Here is a 17295-nt window from a genome sequence, read left to right as displayed (position 1 = left end):
ACGAACGATGCAGAAGTATTTGATATATAAAAATCATCCGCATTAAATCTGGACTTCAATATCAGAGTTTAAAAAAGAACCGATAAAAAGATTTGCCCGACTTTCATTAATCGAAAATTACTAGGTAAGCCATCAAATTTGTAATTTGACGATTTAATATTACCACAATCTCCATACCAAAAATGTGATTTAAAATAACGTACCTATATATTTTATGAAGTTTATTCTCGCGAGACCTAATAATAAATTTAGTTGCAACACTATCTTCAGAATGTCCATAATGTGTGCATCGATGGATACACGTGGCGACCGAGCCGCGCACGTGAGAGCGCGTGACATTAACCCGATTAATCCCGACTTGTGTGCCGCCAATGCGATCGTTCAACGCGCTCGGACGGTCGGTGCAACGAAAATTTAGCGCGACGGAACGGCGGTGCAATCGCCAGAAACATGCAGAAAGAGCATGATTATCTCTATCTTAGATAAATGTCGAACGTGTGTCCGTACTTTCGAAAAGTTGAGATAAGAATCATCGATGTTACCAATCCATACTTTTAATCAGGGATGGGAAAGTTACTTTTTTAATGTTAAAACAAGATGAAAATTTCAATACAAAATATACTTTTGTAATATATTTTATTTAAAAAATTAATAAAATAACGATACATGTTTCTAAATTTTTTATTTTATATTTGTAAAACCATAAATAATTAGGAAAAAAAATGTTAAACACTTACAGTATAAATAAAAAAATGTTGGTTTGCATTGAATTTATAACTATAGTCAAATACACGATATATTTGTTGCACTCTCATAATTATGATCCATATTCAAATACGCGCTTACAAAGATGTTGGCGCGTTCTAAATACGGACCTATATGAATATCTGTTGATAATTGAAGATTAAATATACGAAAATAGAAACTATATCGTAATATATGTCATAAATAGGTTCCATATAAAAAGTAACGATAAAAGTAACTGTTAAATTCGTTACCGTTATTAAAAAGATGTAACTACGTTATCGCTACAGTTATAAAAAGAAAATAGTACGCCGTTATCACTACGTTACCAAAAAAAAACTAACTGTAACGGTAACGACGTTACAAGTAACACACGTTACTTCTCAACCCTGCTTTTAATCAACATTTTTATCAAATAATTTTAGATCGTCGCGTTGTCTTCTTTCTTCTCATTATTAAATCAATATGCACCGAAGATAAGATTTCAATATATTTCATACTCACGAGGGTAATTCTTTTTAATATTTTAATAACGCTCCTCGGAAAGATGGAGAGAGAGAGAGAGAGAGAGAGAGAGAGAGAGAGAGAGAGAGAGAGAGAAGAAATGCGAGGTACCTGTTTTTTTTTTCTTATTTTAAATGTGGTGTTAATGTGACATTTTGCTCAAAGCTCGAGGACTCTAAAGATGAGTCTTGCCAAAGGAAAAATCGCGCGACCAGTCGGCCGGCTTGACGCGAGGAAGCCCGCCAGACGATTTATTGAGACAAATTGAATGGACGGCAATCCGGAGCCGGTGCTCGAAAGCAGTGTGCTTGAACGACTTCGGCTTCGTGATTCCGGCGCCGTCGTTTCTCAGCTCGCGATATAAAACGACGGAGGGAAGGGGAAACGGGAAGAAGGGTGGTTGAACACGACTTCGGTTAACCCACTCACCCCCCGGTGCTCCATCATGACGTACTTTTTCTTCATTTGTAATATCATGCATTAAAGTATTTTTCGAAAACGTGATGATAAAGGATTTAAATTCAATTGAAAAAAAAAAAAAAAAAGTAAAATAATCTTTATCTCATAATTGCAATCATTATGATTATAAATAAACTTTTCAGAAAATTGTAATACTTATTAGAAATAGGAATACACTTTATTAAATATTAATTAAACTTGTGAGATAGTATTATTTTTATTTTATTGTAAATAACAATTTTGTTAAATACTTCTGTTTCATCGCTTTCTTTGGATTAGCTGAAAATTTGCTCTTTATTAAAAAGTTCTTTTGTATATGAAGTATAAGAAGATTTAATATTGAGAAATAAAATGTTGGACGAAAGTTGAACCGTAGTATAAGTAGAAGATAAAATCTCTGTTATAAACTATTGCAAACTATTGGAGAATTATTTTAACGGAGATTTGATTTAACGCTTCAGTAATATCAATTGCATATTGAAAATTCAGGAGTTGTTTTTGTAACAAATTATCGCAAAAAATATGGACATGGACAAAAACGCGATAATGACAGAGTATCTCGTGTATGTATTTAGAATGCAAAATTATAAATGTGCTCATACGAATAACTTCTGCCCCGTTGGCCATGCACAATATTGTATCGGATAAAAGTTGCGATATGAATGAACGCGTGATGGACAAGCTGGATTTTTCACATCTGCCCTTTAACGTATATATGTAAAATGTGATCCAAGCACGATATAAATTCTCGGACTAGAATCAATGACAGAAATGCATAATAGAAATTTTTGCATCGCGTCACATAACGCAATATTTGTAGAAAGGATGTTTTCAAATTTGTCAAGAAAAAAATATATTTATACTTTTAAATATATGATTTTAATTTTCGAAAATAGTTGCGCAAAAATTTATTATTTTCTAAAAAAGCCTAGACTTGATTTTCGAGAGAAGGTTCTCTGACAATCCAATTTCCATTGACGCTTTGTTGCTGCGTTATTTTTGACAGAAATCTGGATACATTATACATCTAAACGGTTTATGAAAAATGTTGAAACGCAACTGTTGCGCGTTGGAGAAACATGAAAAGGAATTGACGGATCAGATTTTGTGCGTTAAATGCATTCCTCGTGATGCCACGAAATATTTTCCACCGTGACAAATGCAAGCAGCCTAGCAGCCTGTCGTAGGACGTATCAATCATGCATTCTACCGCTTAGGTATACGTTGTTGCACTTACTTTCCTGCGGCCGCAGCAGAGCATGGTTGCTGCGCTGCAGCTGCGGCGAGCCGTCCACGAGAGTTGAGGCTGATGACAGACGTAGCTGAGTCTTGCGCCCCCTTCCCGCTGCAGCTGCACCACGCGCACCTGCAGCTGCACCTGCTCCCGCTCCCGTTGTCCTTGACCGACACCGACTCGACCACCGTACTTGATGCGCACGTGTTTTCGCCACTGCATGAGTTCGGTGCGTCATGCCCTCTTCCTAAAATCGTGACAGAAAAAGGCCAGTTGTCAAAATGCGCCAATTCTTTTATCAATTTTTCTCAAAACGAAAAACTGGACAACAACTTCTCTCTCTCTCTCTCTCTCTCTCTCTCTCTCTCTCTCTCTCTCTGTCTATTCTTCTTTCCTATTTTATAAAATTAAAACTATACAAAATGTCTATGGCTTTAGAGTTAATAATTAATATTAAGCAATATTTCTATCGATATTTGCGTTATAAATTATACAATAAGAAAAAAAGAAAAATGTGTAAAAAATATTTGAATAATGATAGAATTATAAATTGGCGGATAATATTTATTAATAGTATGAGTAATCTATATTGTAGTATATCGAATAGATGTATCGTATTCTTACGAAATTATCTTTACCAAAGTATTAATATACAGTTAATAGTAAGACGTTTATATTTTATATGGGCGAATCATAAACCTGTAATGGATCCGTAATATCCACGTGTCACGCTTTTCTCATTTCCCTCCCCTTAGCAAAACTGTTTCCCCCGTTGCGTCTCATTAACCTATTTTCCCTCTCATTCCCCGATTCACGGTTATCTTAATTTATTAACGGCCAGCCTGTATCCACGCGATCGATTGCCAATTCGCACATGCAGATGATTCTCCTTCCTTTTCTCGGATCGTCGACAGTTATATCCGCGAGAACGCACATCGAATGTGCATGTATTCTCTTTCTTCTTTTTCTATTTTTCTCTCTTTCTTCCCCACCCGCACCCCCCCCCCCCCCCCCCACGTTCTCGTCCTACATTTCCATTATATTCTCTTCGACCATGCGAAATGTTCCTCCTCTTTTTTCCAGAAATAAGCGTGACACATGATATAGACATTAATAATTTGAATACGCATCCCGAAATGTGCATCAGTGTGACGTGTCGATAAAATGACGAATATCAAATCTGTCGTTGCGCAGTTGCAATAACGGAAATTTCTAATTCGGCTTTATCATAATTCAATAAAATGTGTTTAAACGTCTAAGAATTGCAATTTTTATTCATCAAAAATTGAAATAAAAATATGTATAGGATACAACACATCACTTAAATGTCTAAAATTATAAATCTCGAAAAAGAATAAGGTGAAATTTTTATAAATAGAAGAAGTGAAAATATTACCTTCCATTGTTGATATAATACTAATTATAGGAAATATATATGCGCTTGATTAAAATATATCAATAAATATGAAATCGTAAAATTTGATTGGCGATATAATTCCGACCGTAATTTGATTGCATTATAATTAGTATATAAATTACGCATTTTGGTCAAATTGATCGGCATATTGCTTACAGTTTCGCCATCAGATTTAATAATTATTTCAATGTTAGTAGGCGTGACACGAATCGAAGCAAATATAATTTTGTCAAAGGGCACAAGCGTGAACCTGCCAAATATTTAAACGCCTGCTTTAGATCGGTTCAGGGCATAATACAAATATCACTGGCAGCTCCAAGACAATCGATACTACGTACCGGCGCATACTCGTACTAATAAATCACAGTTGTACACGCGAAAGTCGTTGAAATTAAACGAGACATCTCTCGCTCGTGAATCTGTGTCACTTCTTTTCCACTAGTGTCATTAATAAAACATAACTGGAACGAAAATGAAATTTCATTCGTACCGCAAATAGTCATAATAAGAAAGATCGATTGTCGTTTATTATTCAGTTGCAGGAATTTGAGAGAGAAGTAATAATGTAACGAGCAGAAAATTTTCTCATCGTTGAAAAAATAATCACAAATTTTCTTTTACTTCAAGTATAATTATTACATTTTATATTACATATATATATATAATTTATATTAATATTATAACATGTTATATGCACACACATGATTATTCAAAGTATCGTAAAAATAGAATTTCTTTAAAGTTGCTTATTCACAATCAGAGAGTCCAGGTTAAATAGATTTAATTGTTTTATTTTCCCTGAAAATTCTATTGAACTCCATTTTCGGTGAAAATTTCATTATGCAACATTTTTTTAGAGCTTTGCTTATTTCTTGCATAAATTATGCGTAAATATTACGCATAATTTACAAGAGTGAACATTTGAGTCATTAATAATTATAGAAAGAAAACATTTTAATCTCTATGACGTATTAAGCTACTTGATGGTCGTGAATTATTTAACTAAACTTTTAATTTTTTAAAATTTGCCTTTTTCACGAGAGAGTGATTACCAATTGATTATTAATCTAGTTCTAGTTGCTGATATTTGCGATTTGAGAGGAGGCGACCCATTTCTCGGCCAGCCCATATGCATATCGAACATGATCGGATAATCTAATGGTACATGCCGACACGTGATCACGGTTGATCTGGGGTCATGGCATGGCATGACAGGAATCTCATGAACTACGTCAGTCTGACTATGTCAAACCGCTCGGATTACTATTTCTACGACATTCTGTGTCGGACTCGCGTCGGCTCATTAAGAATCAATGAAATCCCAAAGCACGTCGAGAGCCTACGCGTAGCAAACCTTGACCCCTTGTGCCACAAACTTACTACCTAAAAAAAAAAAAAAAGGACATTTCCCCCTTGGCTCGTTTGTCCGATCAAGTCTATCCAGGGGATTTCGTGTATTTTCTAAATCGTTCTTTAATTTTCTTTTCTGCAACAAAGATAAAAACGAAAATAGTAATTTTTTTTCCATGGAATATTACTTTCGACAACATTATATTGTAAAAGTCCGTGCAATTTAATTTCTCGTTTGCAGAATTTACAATTAAGTCACTTGTAGTAGTAATAATAATAGCATAAATATAGTTTATAATATCGCTAAATAATAGAATTCACAAAGAATTTGATTGCCCACACAATTGATTAATTGTTTTATTAAATTATTATTATCTTTATAATGAGCGCATTTGCGAAGAAATTTCTGCTTATTTAACGCATCTAATGGGCTATTGTATAGGAGACAAAATTGCAGAAACATAAAAAAATTTTAAACTGTTAATTAAAAAGAGAAAGAGAGGGCAGATTAATAATTACTATATATATATATGTATGTGTGTAAACTTTAATGATAAATGAAGACTAAGTGAGGATGTCTATTATTAACGGAAAAACAAAGTTTTTGTCACATGTCAATAGCCAGTGATACATTATCCATGATATATGGGCGTCTGACCAAACTCGGTGCCAAACTCCTGACGGAGTCTTACCTCATTCGCATCGCGAATAAATCGACGATACTTTTGAAGTTTGAGAGAGAATCCTCTCTGCGGATTCTCTCGTCTAGCATGATAGGTTTACCTTTCCGTTCAACTTATTATCCTTAGCACGTTTGGTGACGGTGTCTTGCCCTCATTCACGCGATTTAATTAGAGCTAGGCGCGAGCTTCATTCAGAAACTTATCCGAAATGAGCACATGCCAGCAGCCAAAAGTGGAGCACGGCGCGAGTGCGAGGAAACGCAAATGTCCTTCTACTTGAAACACGGTTGACGTACCCGCGTAATTGAACCGTTGAATGAAAGAGCTTTATTATTATCATCGAGTTACATTTTTTTCAGTTTCTCAGAGAAAAGGAGGAATTTGTGTGAAAGCACCTAATGTGAAAAAATCTGGCTATTATTAAAATACTCTTTCTTATTTTTTGATTCTTTCTCGGTTATAAAGTTCACCATTTCTTATCATGCCAGAGTTGCTACTGCAACATCCCATAATATGCAAGTATACACTTTGTAAAGTAAGAAAAACACATTTATATTTATCATTGTTCTCAAGATTCTCAAGCCAGTTTTTTCTTCTTTTAAGAAATATATTTCTGAATAGCATGTCGCAGGGATCACTCCTTCACAAAAAAAAAAAAAAAAAAAAAAAAAACAAAAAAAACAAAAAAAAAAAAACATTTTTTACACAAAACTGCCTCGAATTTTAAAGGAAGAAAAGCGAGAGCCGTCACTTTGACATCTTAATACCTCTGTTATCTCGTAGCACGCACGTCATAAAATATAATAGTTAAACTGCACCTATATACAGGTATCTAAAATATGGAACTTTAATGCTTTCGTGTTTGTTGCATTCCCATTTTCGATTCCACTCGATTTGTCGCTCGCGTGTCTCGACGATACATCGACCTGGGGTCGATAATTTCTCGCGAAATCCGCTGCCGCGCCGACTGGGTTTCCTGATAAACAGTGACCGAAGAAAAGCCATAACCACTAAGAGGTCAAACTGCAGCGGCTTATCCCGCGGCTATTGCACTATGCATCGTAATGCGGGATCGTAAATAGTGTCGCTATAGTTTGCGAGTAAACGGCCAATAGCTCCCTTGCGAAATTCTTTCGAGCTTGCGCCGCCGCTGTAGGAAAGTGTTTGCAGTAAAAAAAAAAAAGAAAGAAAGAAAGAAAGAAAGAAGGGGTGAGCAAGGGGAAGGGGAGGAGGAGGAACGAGCGGTATAATGATAATAATGCGCATGCAACGGAGGAAGATAAACCGTCACGCGCTCCCGAGGGTGCCGTGCGCCGATTTTGTATCCCCCTTCTCCCCTAATCCCCTCGTCGCAATCGCGTAAATCTTCGAGAGCACGCCGTTCATGCTTTATGGAGCCTCATTGTTACTGTCCGTGATTAAGCTTAACGCTCCTCGAGGTCTGTACTGATTACAGCGTTGGAAATGCATGACAGGCGGAACTGAAGTGCGATGTCTCGGCGAATATTGTCATGTATAAGTCAAATCTTTGTTACTTTGAAAGATAAAAGATATCGAGTTAACCCGAAGAGAGACCTTACAGGAGGAGCAAATTATTTCTTGTAACACTATTTCATAATTAAGCGGATCCAAAAGCTAATTTATATCATCGACCAAAATTTAACAGCTAACATGACAATTATATTTACTTAATATAAAAGTTTTGCAATTTATACGCACAAAATAGGATAGGTTTCTGCTAGGAATTGCAAGAAGGAATATTTGTAAACTTTTAGAAATCACGTGTCCGGCGTGACAGTTTGTGTTTCAACCTCGCACACTCCAAAAGCGCGAGAGTAATTTTTGACAGATTTTGAAAATCTTTTTTACTAGGCTTCTAAAGTCATTTCCAAAAGTTTACTAATATTCTGTTATGTTATTCCAAACGCGGACGCTATATCTCTTGCACGAACGCACCGTAGAACTTTTTACATATATTAAATAAATATTGTTGCGACGTAACTGTCATCTTTTAATTTTTTATCATTTTTATATGAAATTATTAACCCCCGCGTGTTGTTTTTATAAGTACTTTAATTGTAGAGTACTTTTATTTATCAATCCTTGTGTGGGCAAAAAAGAGATTTTTACTTTTTACATCATGCTAAAATAATAATGTAAAAAATTAATTTATAAAAACACACATTCCATCACAGTATGAAATTACTTTAAACAAACGAAATCTCCTGCGACACCATTAATATCGATTAAAACATTGATAACACAGTTATATGCAGAAAAAATTTTATATGTAGATATCGTCAAATATAGTAATATTCTTGATATTCATAGCAAAAAACAATTTACAGTAAATACAGTATTTAATATATATATATATATATATATAAAAGAAATTTTTTCAAATCTCGATGTTACGTAACATCGTTAAAACAGTGATACAGCTATCTTACTTGAGAAACATTTACTGAATTTTCTGTCATGCTCAATCGTCAATTCTCTACGTTACTTTGTAAAAGAGCATTATTATGACACGTTACATGCAATTTCCATATTTCCAGAGTATGTTGGAAAGAAATAACTCTGGGCACACGATTTCCGATCGACAAAGAAGCTTTACAACATGAAAGAAACAGAGATCGCGAATTGTCGTTGAAAAAGATGACTTTGAAACGCTGTACGCTTGAATCCGTATTCATGCCATACATACATTTTCGAGACAGAGGGCAGAAAAAGAGACATAAAATAAAGAATATCCTTTTTTCTTTGCTAACCAGTTCCGACATTTCATCTCATGCTTTTCGCTACCTCGCTAAATTTGCTTTCAGTTATCCCGTATGGCGGATTAAAGTTTAAATGCTAAATATATATAACTGTATCAGCTTTTTCATTTCATTCGATTACATCCAATGCTTTCTTACTATGCAAGCAAAGTGTTAAAATGGGGACACGCGAGAATACGTGCCCCTTCCTCCTCTCCATCGTCCTCCGTGCGGATCGTTAACGTACCTTCTAAAAATCATCTCTCGTGCAAAGGGCCGATGGGTCCCTGCTCGACCAGTGTCTGACGATTTCTCTCATTCTGTTGCTCGCCGATCCTCACCCTCTTCTGTCCTGAAAGATTACGAGCGATCGTTACCATTATGCGAATCGCTGCCACGTGATTGATAAATTATCACTGTTTGCACAAGAGACAGAGAGAGAGAGAGAGAGAGAGAGAGAGAGAGAGAGAGAGAGATAGACAGAGGGAGAAGAGGCTTGATTATCGGGCTAAACGCCCGGCAATTTTTCCCTAAGTAAAACATCAGTTAAGTTTAAACGGCGCGGTTTGCTAATGGCGTATCGAAGGTGTAAAAAAAAAAGAAAAAAAAAAGGAAACCGGCCGATCGTTTCTACGCACACGAAAGATTAACTACATCGTATCACGCCACAAGTTACTTAATACCTTTACACACGCCACTTAACACTTAACGATGCCCGGTGATTTTTCTCCTAAATGACACTTTAGCTCTGTTGGTCGATCGTTTTTGTAAAACACCAAGTGTATCTTTCTTTCGGAGAAATTTCCTTGACCTTTCTCCTGCTATTTTCTACTCTTGAAAAATTAGTAAACGTGTGGAAAATAATGATTAAATGTTTGTAATATCGGTAAGGAATTTCTCTCTTCGATTTATCCGACGCATAATATTAAACGCAAAAGTGATCTACACGTAACGTGGCGATAAAGTGAGATTATTCGGTATAAAGGAGTAATGAGAATCGTGCGCACGAGTGAGAATGTTTGTTCGCAAATACATTTGATTGTTGGAGTTTCTGCCAAAAGAATACAAAACACGAAGGTGGGAGAGAAGGCATTGAACAAAGCCTCTTCTCTCCCCACCTTTAGCCACACGTGAAACTTTTCGTATACTAAAAGCACAGCTCGAAGAAGCTCGGGCAATTGTTTGATTTCTAGCTCATCCAACTCGCTCGCATTCCTCTCGTCAGAGAATCCAAATTGGAATCTTTCGCCTTTAATCTTTAAAATTATAATAAATCTAATAAATAACGTCAACGATATATCGCATTTTTCTGTCAAGACTAGAGCGCAAAAATATTTTGGCTGAAATCAATTTCTGACGTAAAATCTCATTTGCAAGATTTACTTTACTCGGAAATGAGGGGCGAAAGCACGAAAGCGAGGAACAGCCAAAGTGGAAACGGACACGAGTCAGGCGAATCGGACCGATAAGACGGTACAGTCATCGTGTATGTCACCGACGCCATCGTCCACATAATCATTTACATAACCGACATTCAACTGGTTCTTGAACTTCACTCTTCGATTCCTTTCGCCGTGGCGATCCTCCTACGCTATATCGATCCTCGACTACACGACGCTGGAAGGAGGGAGACCGGCGCGTGCAAGACGGAGAGACCGACGGCGGTGAACGGCGGAGAGAGGGCAAAAAGTATTTACACGCTGCGTGTAATATTCGTTCCTTTTCATTTTACACTATACGCACCCCCCGGTGGCACGCGGTCGTAACGCCAGCGAGCCAAGAGAAAAAGACCATACCCTCCCTTTTACGCGAGACGCGCCTTTTTAACAAATGTAAAATATATTATTAAAATGCGTATCTGATATCAAGCGCAACACGACAAGCGCCTTTCTCAACAAATGTAATATCGAGACAGATATGTAACGAATGTTGCTGAATCGGAAAAATGTTAAATTCTTCAATATCGGAAATTGTCGCAAATTTAATAAGCCATTACGTCTCGTTCACGTGTCGCTATTTTATCCAACTAACATATATATATATATAGAGAGAGAGAGAGAGAGGGCAATAATAAAATCCATAAAAATAACCGAAGCACTTTGATTTTTCTCAAAAACGCAGACTTATCTAAAGCGATGGCGTAATCTCTTCTCGATGAATCTGTCGATAACTAACCCGTCTTTCCTCGTGAGAAACATCACTTCCAATATCGTTATCACACAGAGAGGATTGTGGACGAAGGGCTAATATCGCGAAAAGAGATTCCTTAATGCGTCTCGGGGCAAAAGCCGAAGACACCTAACCGGATCCGTTTTTCGGAGCACCATAGAACCGATAGACGTGTTCCGAACGCGCGGAATGTAATATTTGTCGAGTAGACGAAGATGGAATTTCTGGTCGAGGCAAGGTAAAAGTACACTCGAAACAACCTAACGTTTAAAAGGGAATCTTACGAAAAGAGGCATCGTCGACGACACTGACAAGACCGCACGGTAGGGCGCATGAGCGAGAAAACCGAAAGAGGCCGGTATATCGGGCCGGAGATGTACGTCCAAGGGGAAAATCGAGAGCGACGGGAACTCACCGCTCACCGCGTCCCGCGAGGAACAAGCACACGTCCACGTCCACGTCCACGTCCACGTCCACGTCCACGCAAAAGGAGTTTTCGAGCGACACCTGTACGCGAGTCCGTAGAAACCCTAGACTCGAGGTCTCGTCGAGGTCGTCGAGGTCGTCGAGGTCGTCGAGGTCACGGCGGAGGTTGGAAAAGCAAGCGAGCCGGTGGCGCGTGGGAAAAACGATGTGCATACGATGCCGGTAGTATATATCGGGCAAGAAGAGAGAAAGAGAGAGAGAGAGTAGAGGAGCCACCACGAAAATCGTGTGGTGGCGTGCCAGCCGATGGTCCCGGACCAACCCGATCGATATACCCTTTTTTCGAGAGTACCTTCTCTCTCTCGGCCACTCTCTCCCGCTTCGCTCCGTCTCCCTTTCGCCCGTTTCACTTGGTCTCGCAAACTTTGCCTCACCCTCGAGACGAGATGAACGACGTCGACGACGTCGACGAGGCCGACGAGGCCGACGAGGTCGACGACTGGATTGTCCGTTCTTGAGATAAAGCAACGTTCCGACGCGGTTTCAACGGTAACAGACATAACGGATCGAGATGTTACAACATCTCACGGACGCGTAAATCGTACCTGACGAGAACGGGAGCACGAGACAGGACGCGCGCGAGAGAGAAAGAGAGAGAGAGAGAAAGAGAGAGAGAGGGAGAGAGAGAAAGAGAGCGATCCTCCTCTCCTTCACACTTGGCTCTCTCTCTTCTCCGACTCTATTTTTCTCCTCGCTCCTTCTCCCCCGGTGGCGAAAGGAGGCAGGAGGAATCTTCCGGTTGCAGCTTTCTCACCTCACCGTATAACGCCACGCGGGAATCAATACGCGCGCCTGCCTCGAGCCTTTTTCTCTCTCTCTCTCTCTCTCTGTCTCTGTCTCACCCTCGCTTACTCTCCTTCTCTCTCTTTCGCTCCCACACTAACCACCCTTTACGCTCATTCACCCTCTCTCACCCGCGCGTTCACTTCCTCTCTCTCTTTCTCTCTCTCTCTCTCTCTCTCCTTTCCGCTCTTTCTCTCTGTCACCCACCCTCGCCGGCCGAACCCCTCGTCCGCACTCCGCCCCCGCGATGCTTCGCTTCCTCTCTCCCTCGCGCACGAGCGAGCGCACCCTTCGGAGTATAGTACGCTACTCTGCCGTACGTTGCTGAAGAGAGCGCTTCTCCTTCCCCGCTACCTTGGTATAATATACTCGGACGGTGCACTGTATCTCCGTCCTTGTCTTTCTCTCTCTTTCCTCGCTTCAAACAGGGTTGTTCCTCCTCGCGAAGGGTCGGCGAACGAAGGAGCACCTTGTCGACGACGATGATGACGGCGACGACACGAGAACTACGATTACGAACTCGCACGTACGCACGCACGGCGACGACGCGAACGAAGAGAAAGAGAGTGAGAGAGAGAGAGAGAGAGAGGAAGAGAGCGTGAGGGGTACACGCGTAAATATATTTCGCGCGGGAATTGCGAGCTGTCCTTACGTGAGAAAACTGAGGACTACCCTCTCGCGGAGTGCAACGCGCCCCGCCGTATAACCACGACTATACGCTCGGCCGCCGTCGTGCGGACATGTCGAGGGCTGCGACACGCACGCAAGCGCGCAAGCGAGCGATAAAGACGACGAGGGTGCGAGGAGCAGGGCTGACGGCGACGACGACGACGACAACGGCCACCACCACCACCACCACCACCACCACCGATGACATATAGTATTGGTGCGAAGCCTCCAGCCGGTTTTTATCTTTGCCAACCGAATTTTGATCGCGAATTGTGTCGAAAACTATCGATCTCGCAGTTAGCCCCTCAGTTTCGAATTTCATCGCAGACTTTTTTTCCTGCGAATCTTCCATGTCCGGATAAAAAGTATAAATCTTGTAAAATTATACCCCCGCGATTTATTTGCTATAATGTTTGCTATAATGAGAAAGATTCTATTCTTTATACGCAAAAAAAAAAAAATTTTTTTTTTTTTTAATGTTATATAAAATTGTAATATAAGACGAATGGTAGCTAAAAAAATTGGAGTTTTTACAACTTGAACAAAATTGTATTCCGATGCAAATCTGATAAAATTCCCTGTCTTTACGTATATTTTACATTTCCTCTACGTTACATAACAAAAAGAGGGGAGGGAATGATATAGAGTAAAGCGATGAAATCGTATTACTTTCACGCAGAGCGACTTAAAATTTTCGTCATTCTCTTCTGGGCGTTATGGTGCGACGTCGATTATTGCATACTGATCACAGGAACATCTTAGGAGGTCGCCCACTACTAGAGTAAATGCTTAAAGAAACTTTAAAGGCTGCTGAACAAACCTGACGGCGCACGGTCTTCAAAGTTTTCATCGAAACTGACGTCTCTTTTCGACTAGCGCTTAAAATTCAAACTTTCACAAGAAGTTGTAACATAAAGGAGTACATTTTCATTAAGAATTATTTGTCACAAGAAGCAATAGCGATTCGAAGTCGAAGTGAACAAAACGTAATTTACATTAGTATGTCAGATTAAAATATTGTACTTTCTTTGTCCTTCTTTTTCTTTATATATTCTATATTAAAAAATATTTATAAAGATATTTGAGTTTTATTTACATTTTATTTAGATGAGTGAAATATATGTTTTATCATTCTGATCTCCCTGTAATATATTTAATAAATTACAAAACTATTATATATATATATATATATAATTAATATAAGAGTATATATAATTATAAATTTTATAGAAATTTTATGTGTATTATATATTTCCTTGAGATATTAATATATAATTATAAATTTTACAGAAATTTAAAAGGTAATTACATGAGATTTGGTTTCGTCATAGAAATGTGAGGAGCTTAAAGTTCGATGACTTTTAGGTACTTATGTTTCAGGTACATTTAGTATCAGTTTCATTGCAAAATATTAAGAAATTTGAGTATTTGTAGCCTGTTACGACGCCCGGATAGATATGCTAATATAGCTAATGCAGATTGTACGTAAAACACTTCTGACGAATTATACGTATGATTATACTTTCTCGTCTTGCGATTAATACGGAAAAGATTATTATAATAAAAGATATATTCCGTAACTGTTATAATTAATCACTTGGAACATTTAAATATTTGTTCTTGTTTTGCACTGATATCATAAATTGATTTCAATGACACTTTAATGTATCATCACATAATTAATATATATATATATATATATATATATATATAGAGAGAGAGAGAGAGAGCAACACTGTCATTGAGTGAATGACCGGATTATATTTGTGAGATTATCAAGTTTATTGATTTTGAATCCACGATTTGATGAATTTGTTTGTAATTTTACCACTCATTACATCTGCCAAATCATTAAAAATAATGAAAGAATTGATCAATTTTTTATTATTATAAAGATATCTCAACTTCGAGTTCAAACAATGATTTTTTAAATGAGCAAACAGATAGTTACTTCAATTCTAAAATTGGAAATTTTTTATAATTAAAAGCAATTTTTAGTGAAAGAAATAAGTAATCCATCTCTTTAATTAAGTAATAGATTTTTTTACATTTTACATGTAAGGAGTTAATAAGAAATTTCTCTTAAAAGTGATTGTGAACTCGAGAAATGTAGATTTAAATTAGTAGCTCAATTTCTTTCTTTGTTATTACACACACAGCAATCCTAAATGTTCTACTTCCGGTTTGGCTGTTCCAGTATGGGATCGATTGGGGCGATCACCTCGTGTCAAAAACACTCGGCATAGAAGACGTCACATTGATTCTTGGTCGAGGAAGTACAAGTCTGATTGTCAGCTCATAAATTTCAGAACGTAGCGACCGGCGGATTAAATTTTCGAGTACAATCGACAATGGATTAAACCGTTGAACTTTTGCAACACATCAATCGTGTTGTGTAAACGACAAAAATAGGAGACGTTATAAAGAAAGAGAATTTTATAATATTGTGAATTTTGATCTATGTGTCAATGGCGAATAATTTAATATGTAGCGATTTTTATTAGATAAATTTTATTACTCTATATTTATCGTTTAATGTGAAATAACTATTTGAGTATGACAATTATGCAAATAAATGTTTTTTCGTTAAACATTGTTATACAAAGTAATTTCAATTCTATTCGTGGCTTTGATTTTTTTAATGACAAAATTTAAAATAATTGTTTTAAAATTTCAAACAGACGATTATTCACCATTAACACAGATGCCACAAAAAGCTTAACTCAACTCTAGTGTACGGTGCTGCGACATTTGAATGAACAACGGGCAGCATTCACACCTTTTTCATCAACCCCTTTCTTCTACTCGCGACCTCGTCCACTTCTAACCCCCCGATGTACACTAAAGGTTGCGATAGTTGACACGCGAGCGTTACCGCGTGCACATGGATGTCACATACACCTACTCATCTACGCACGAAATGCATGGCACAGGCGCAGTATAGTAGTATCCACGATTATACCTATCGAACAAGGCTAAGAGATTGTAATTTTCATATTTGAAAGGGGATGAAAAATCCTAATTGAGATTACATGTATTCAGTTTATTTATTTATTTTTTTTTTTTTTATTCAATCATATGGATAACGTTACCGATTACAACAACACGATGACGCGTAATGATGTACATGATTCTCCATGTTTGCAATTTTTTTCTTAAGCATTTTTATTCAACCAGTCAGATTATGATTATGTCGCGAATTTCAATCCACCATCAATCCAAGATCTGCCCGCGTCGCGCAGTGGAACGGATACGTCACTGGTCGGCCACGTACGCATACGTCGATCTGGACGTGCGGCTTACAAACGCCGATACGTTCGCTTACCCCCGTTCCCCCTGCCCCCTCCTCCTCCTCTCTTCCCATCAGCACGTACTACGGGAATACTACGTTCTGTGATGCAGGGCAATTAAGCCCGAACCATCCCCACCTGCGGCCCTTCCACCACCAGCGACCACACGGACTTCGGACCTGCTGCGGGGGCGCAAGTCTGTGTCTTCTTTTACCACCCCCTACCGTTTATCCATTCGTTCATTCATCAGAAAGAACCTAACACACCTTGACCGGCTTCACAGCTTCAAATCGAGAAAATTCAGAACCACTCGATAAATTAAAGAAGAAATGCAAAACGCATCACGCTACGTGTGGTATGTAATTAAAACTTAGTGTTCTAGAATAAACTTACAGTCTTTAATATGATCAGTAAGATGAATAATAATAAAATAATGACACTTAATTTTTAATTTATTAATAAATAATAATCATACTAGATATTTTTATCTAATAGTTGATTTACAATGAATTACAACACTTTAGAAATAAAAAGTAGGATATAAGGAAAGCAATGTTATTATCTAGTACGTTTCTTAAAGAATTCAAAAAATTTAATAATATATATATATATATATATATATTAGAGGCAAAAGATTTACATTATACATATATGAAAAAAATTTAATTGAATATTTAATTTAATAATTTGCAGTCATTCCAATATTTCTTACGTAGATGTATACATATGCAACGTCTTAATTGTTTCT

At 37.8% G+C, this 17295-nt stretch overlaps 1 protein-coding gene and 1 long non-coding RNA gene across 11 annotated transcripts in view; one reads left to right on the top strand and one right to left on the bottom strand.

Moving 5' to 3' along the window:
- Rhogap100f (Rho GTPase activating protein at 100F) overlaps positions 1 to 13488 on the bottom strand; it is a 69445-nt gene extending 55957 nt beyond the window's left edge. The window contains exons 1-3 of one of the 10 annotated variants that reach the window (XM_072901723.1): positions 12796 to 13488; positions 9398 to 9502; positions 2945 to 3188 (exon numbers count right to left, since the gene is read on the bottom strand). In XM_072901723.1, the coding sequence (XP_072757824.1) occupies positions 2945 to 3163 (219 nt within the window). In that variant the 5' untranslated portion in view covers positions 3164 to 3188; positions 9398 to 9502; positions 12796 to 13488. Of the gene's footprint in view, positions 1 to 2944; positions 3189 to 9397; positions 9503 to 10538; positions 11186 to 11325; positions 11697 to 11734; positions 12643 to 12795 lie in introns of those variants that run through there. The other 9 variants (XM_072901726.1, XM_072901724.1, XM_072901722.1 and 6 more) reach the window with 9 other exon arrangements.
- LOC140670899 (uncharacterized) overlaps positions 1 to 15514 on the top strand; it is an 81490-nt gene extending 65976 nt beyond the window's left edge. The window contains exon 5 of the long non-coding RNA XR_012047644.1: positions 15455 to 15514. This is a non-coding gene — a long non-coding RNA (uncharacterized lncRNA). The remainder of the gene's footprint in view (positions 1 to 15454) is intronic.
- Positions 15515 to 17295: the final 1781 nt, after the last annotated feature.

Source organism: Anoplolepis gracilipes, chromosome 11, assembly GCF_047496725.1.
Source record: "Anoplolepis gracilipes chromosome 11, ASM4749672v1, whole genome shotgun sequence".
NCBI lineage: Eukaryota > Metazoa > Arthropoda > Insecta > Hymenoptera > Formicidae > Anoplolepis > Anoplolepis gracilipes.
This window is presented reverse-complemented; position numbering and strand designations above follow the sequence as displayed.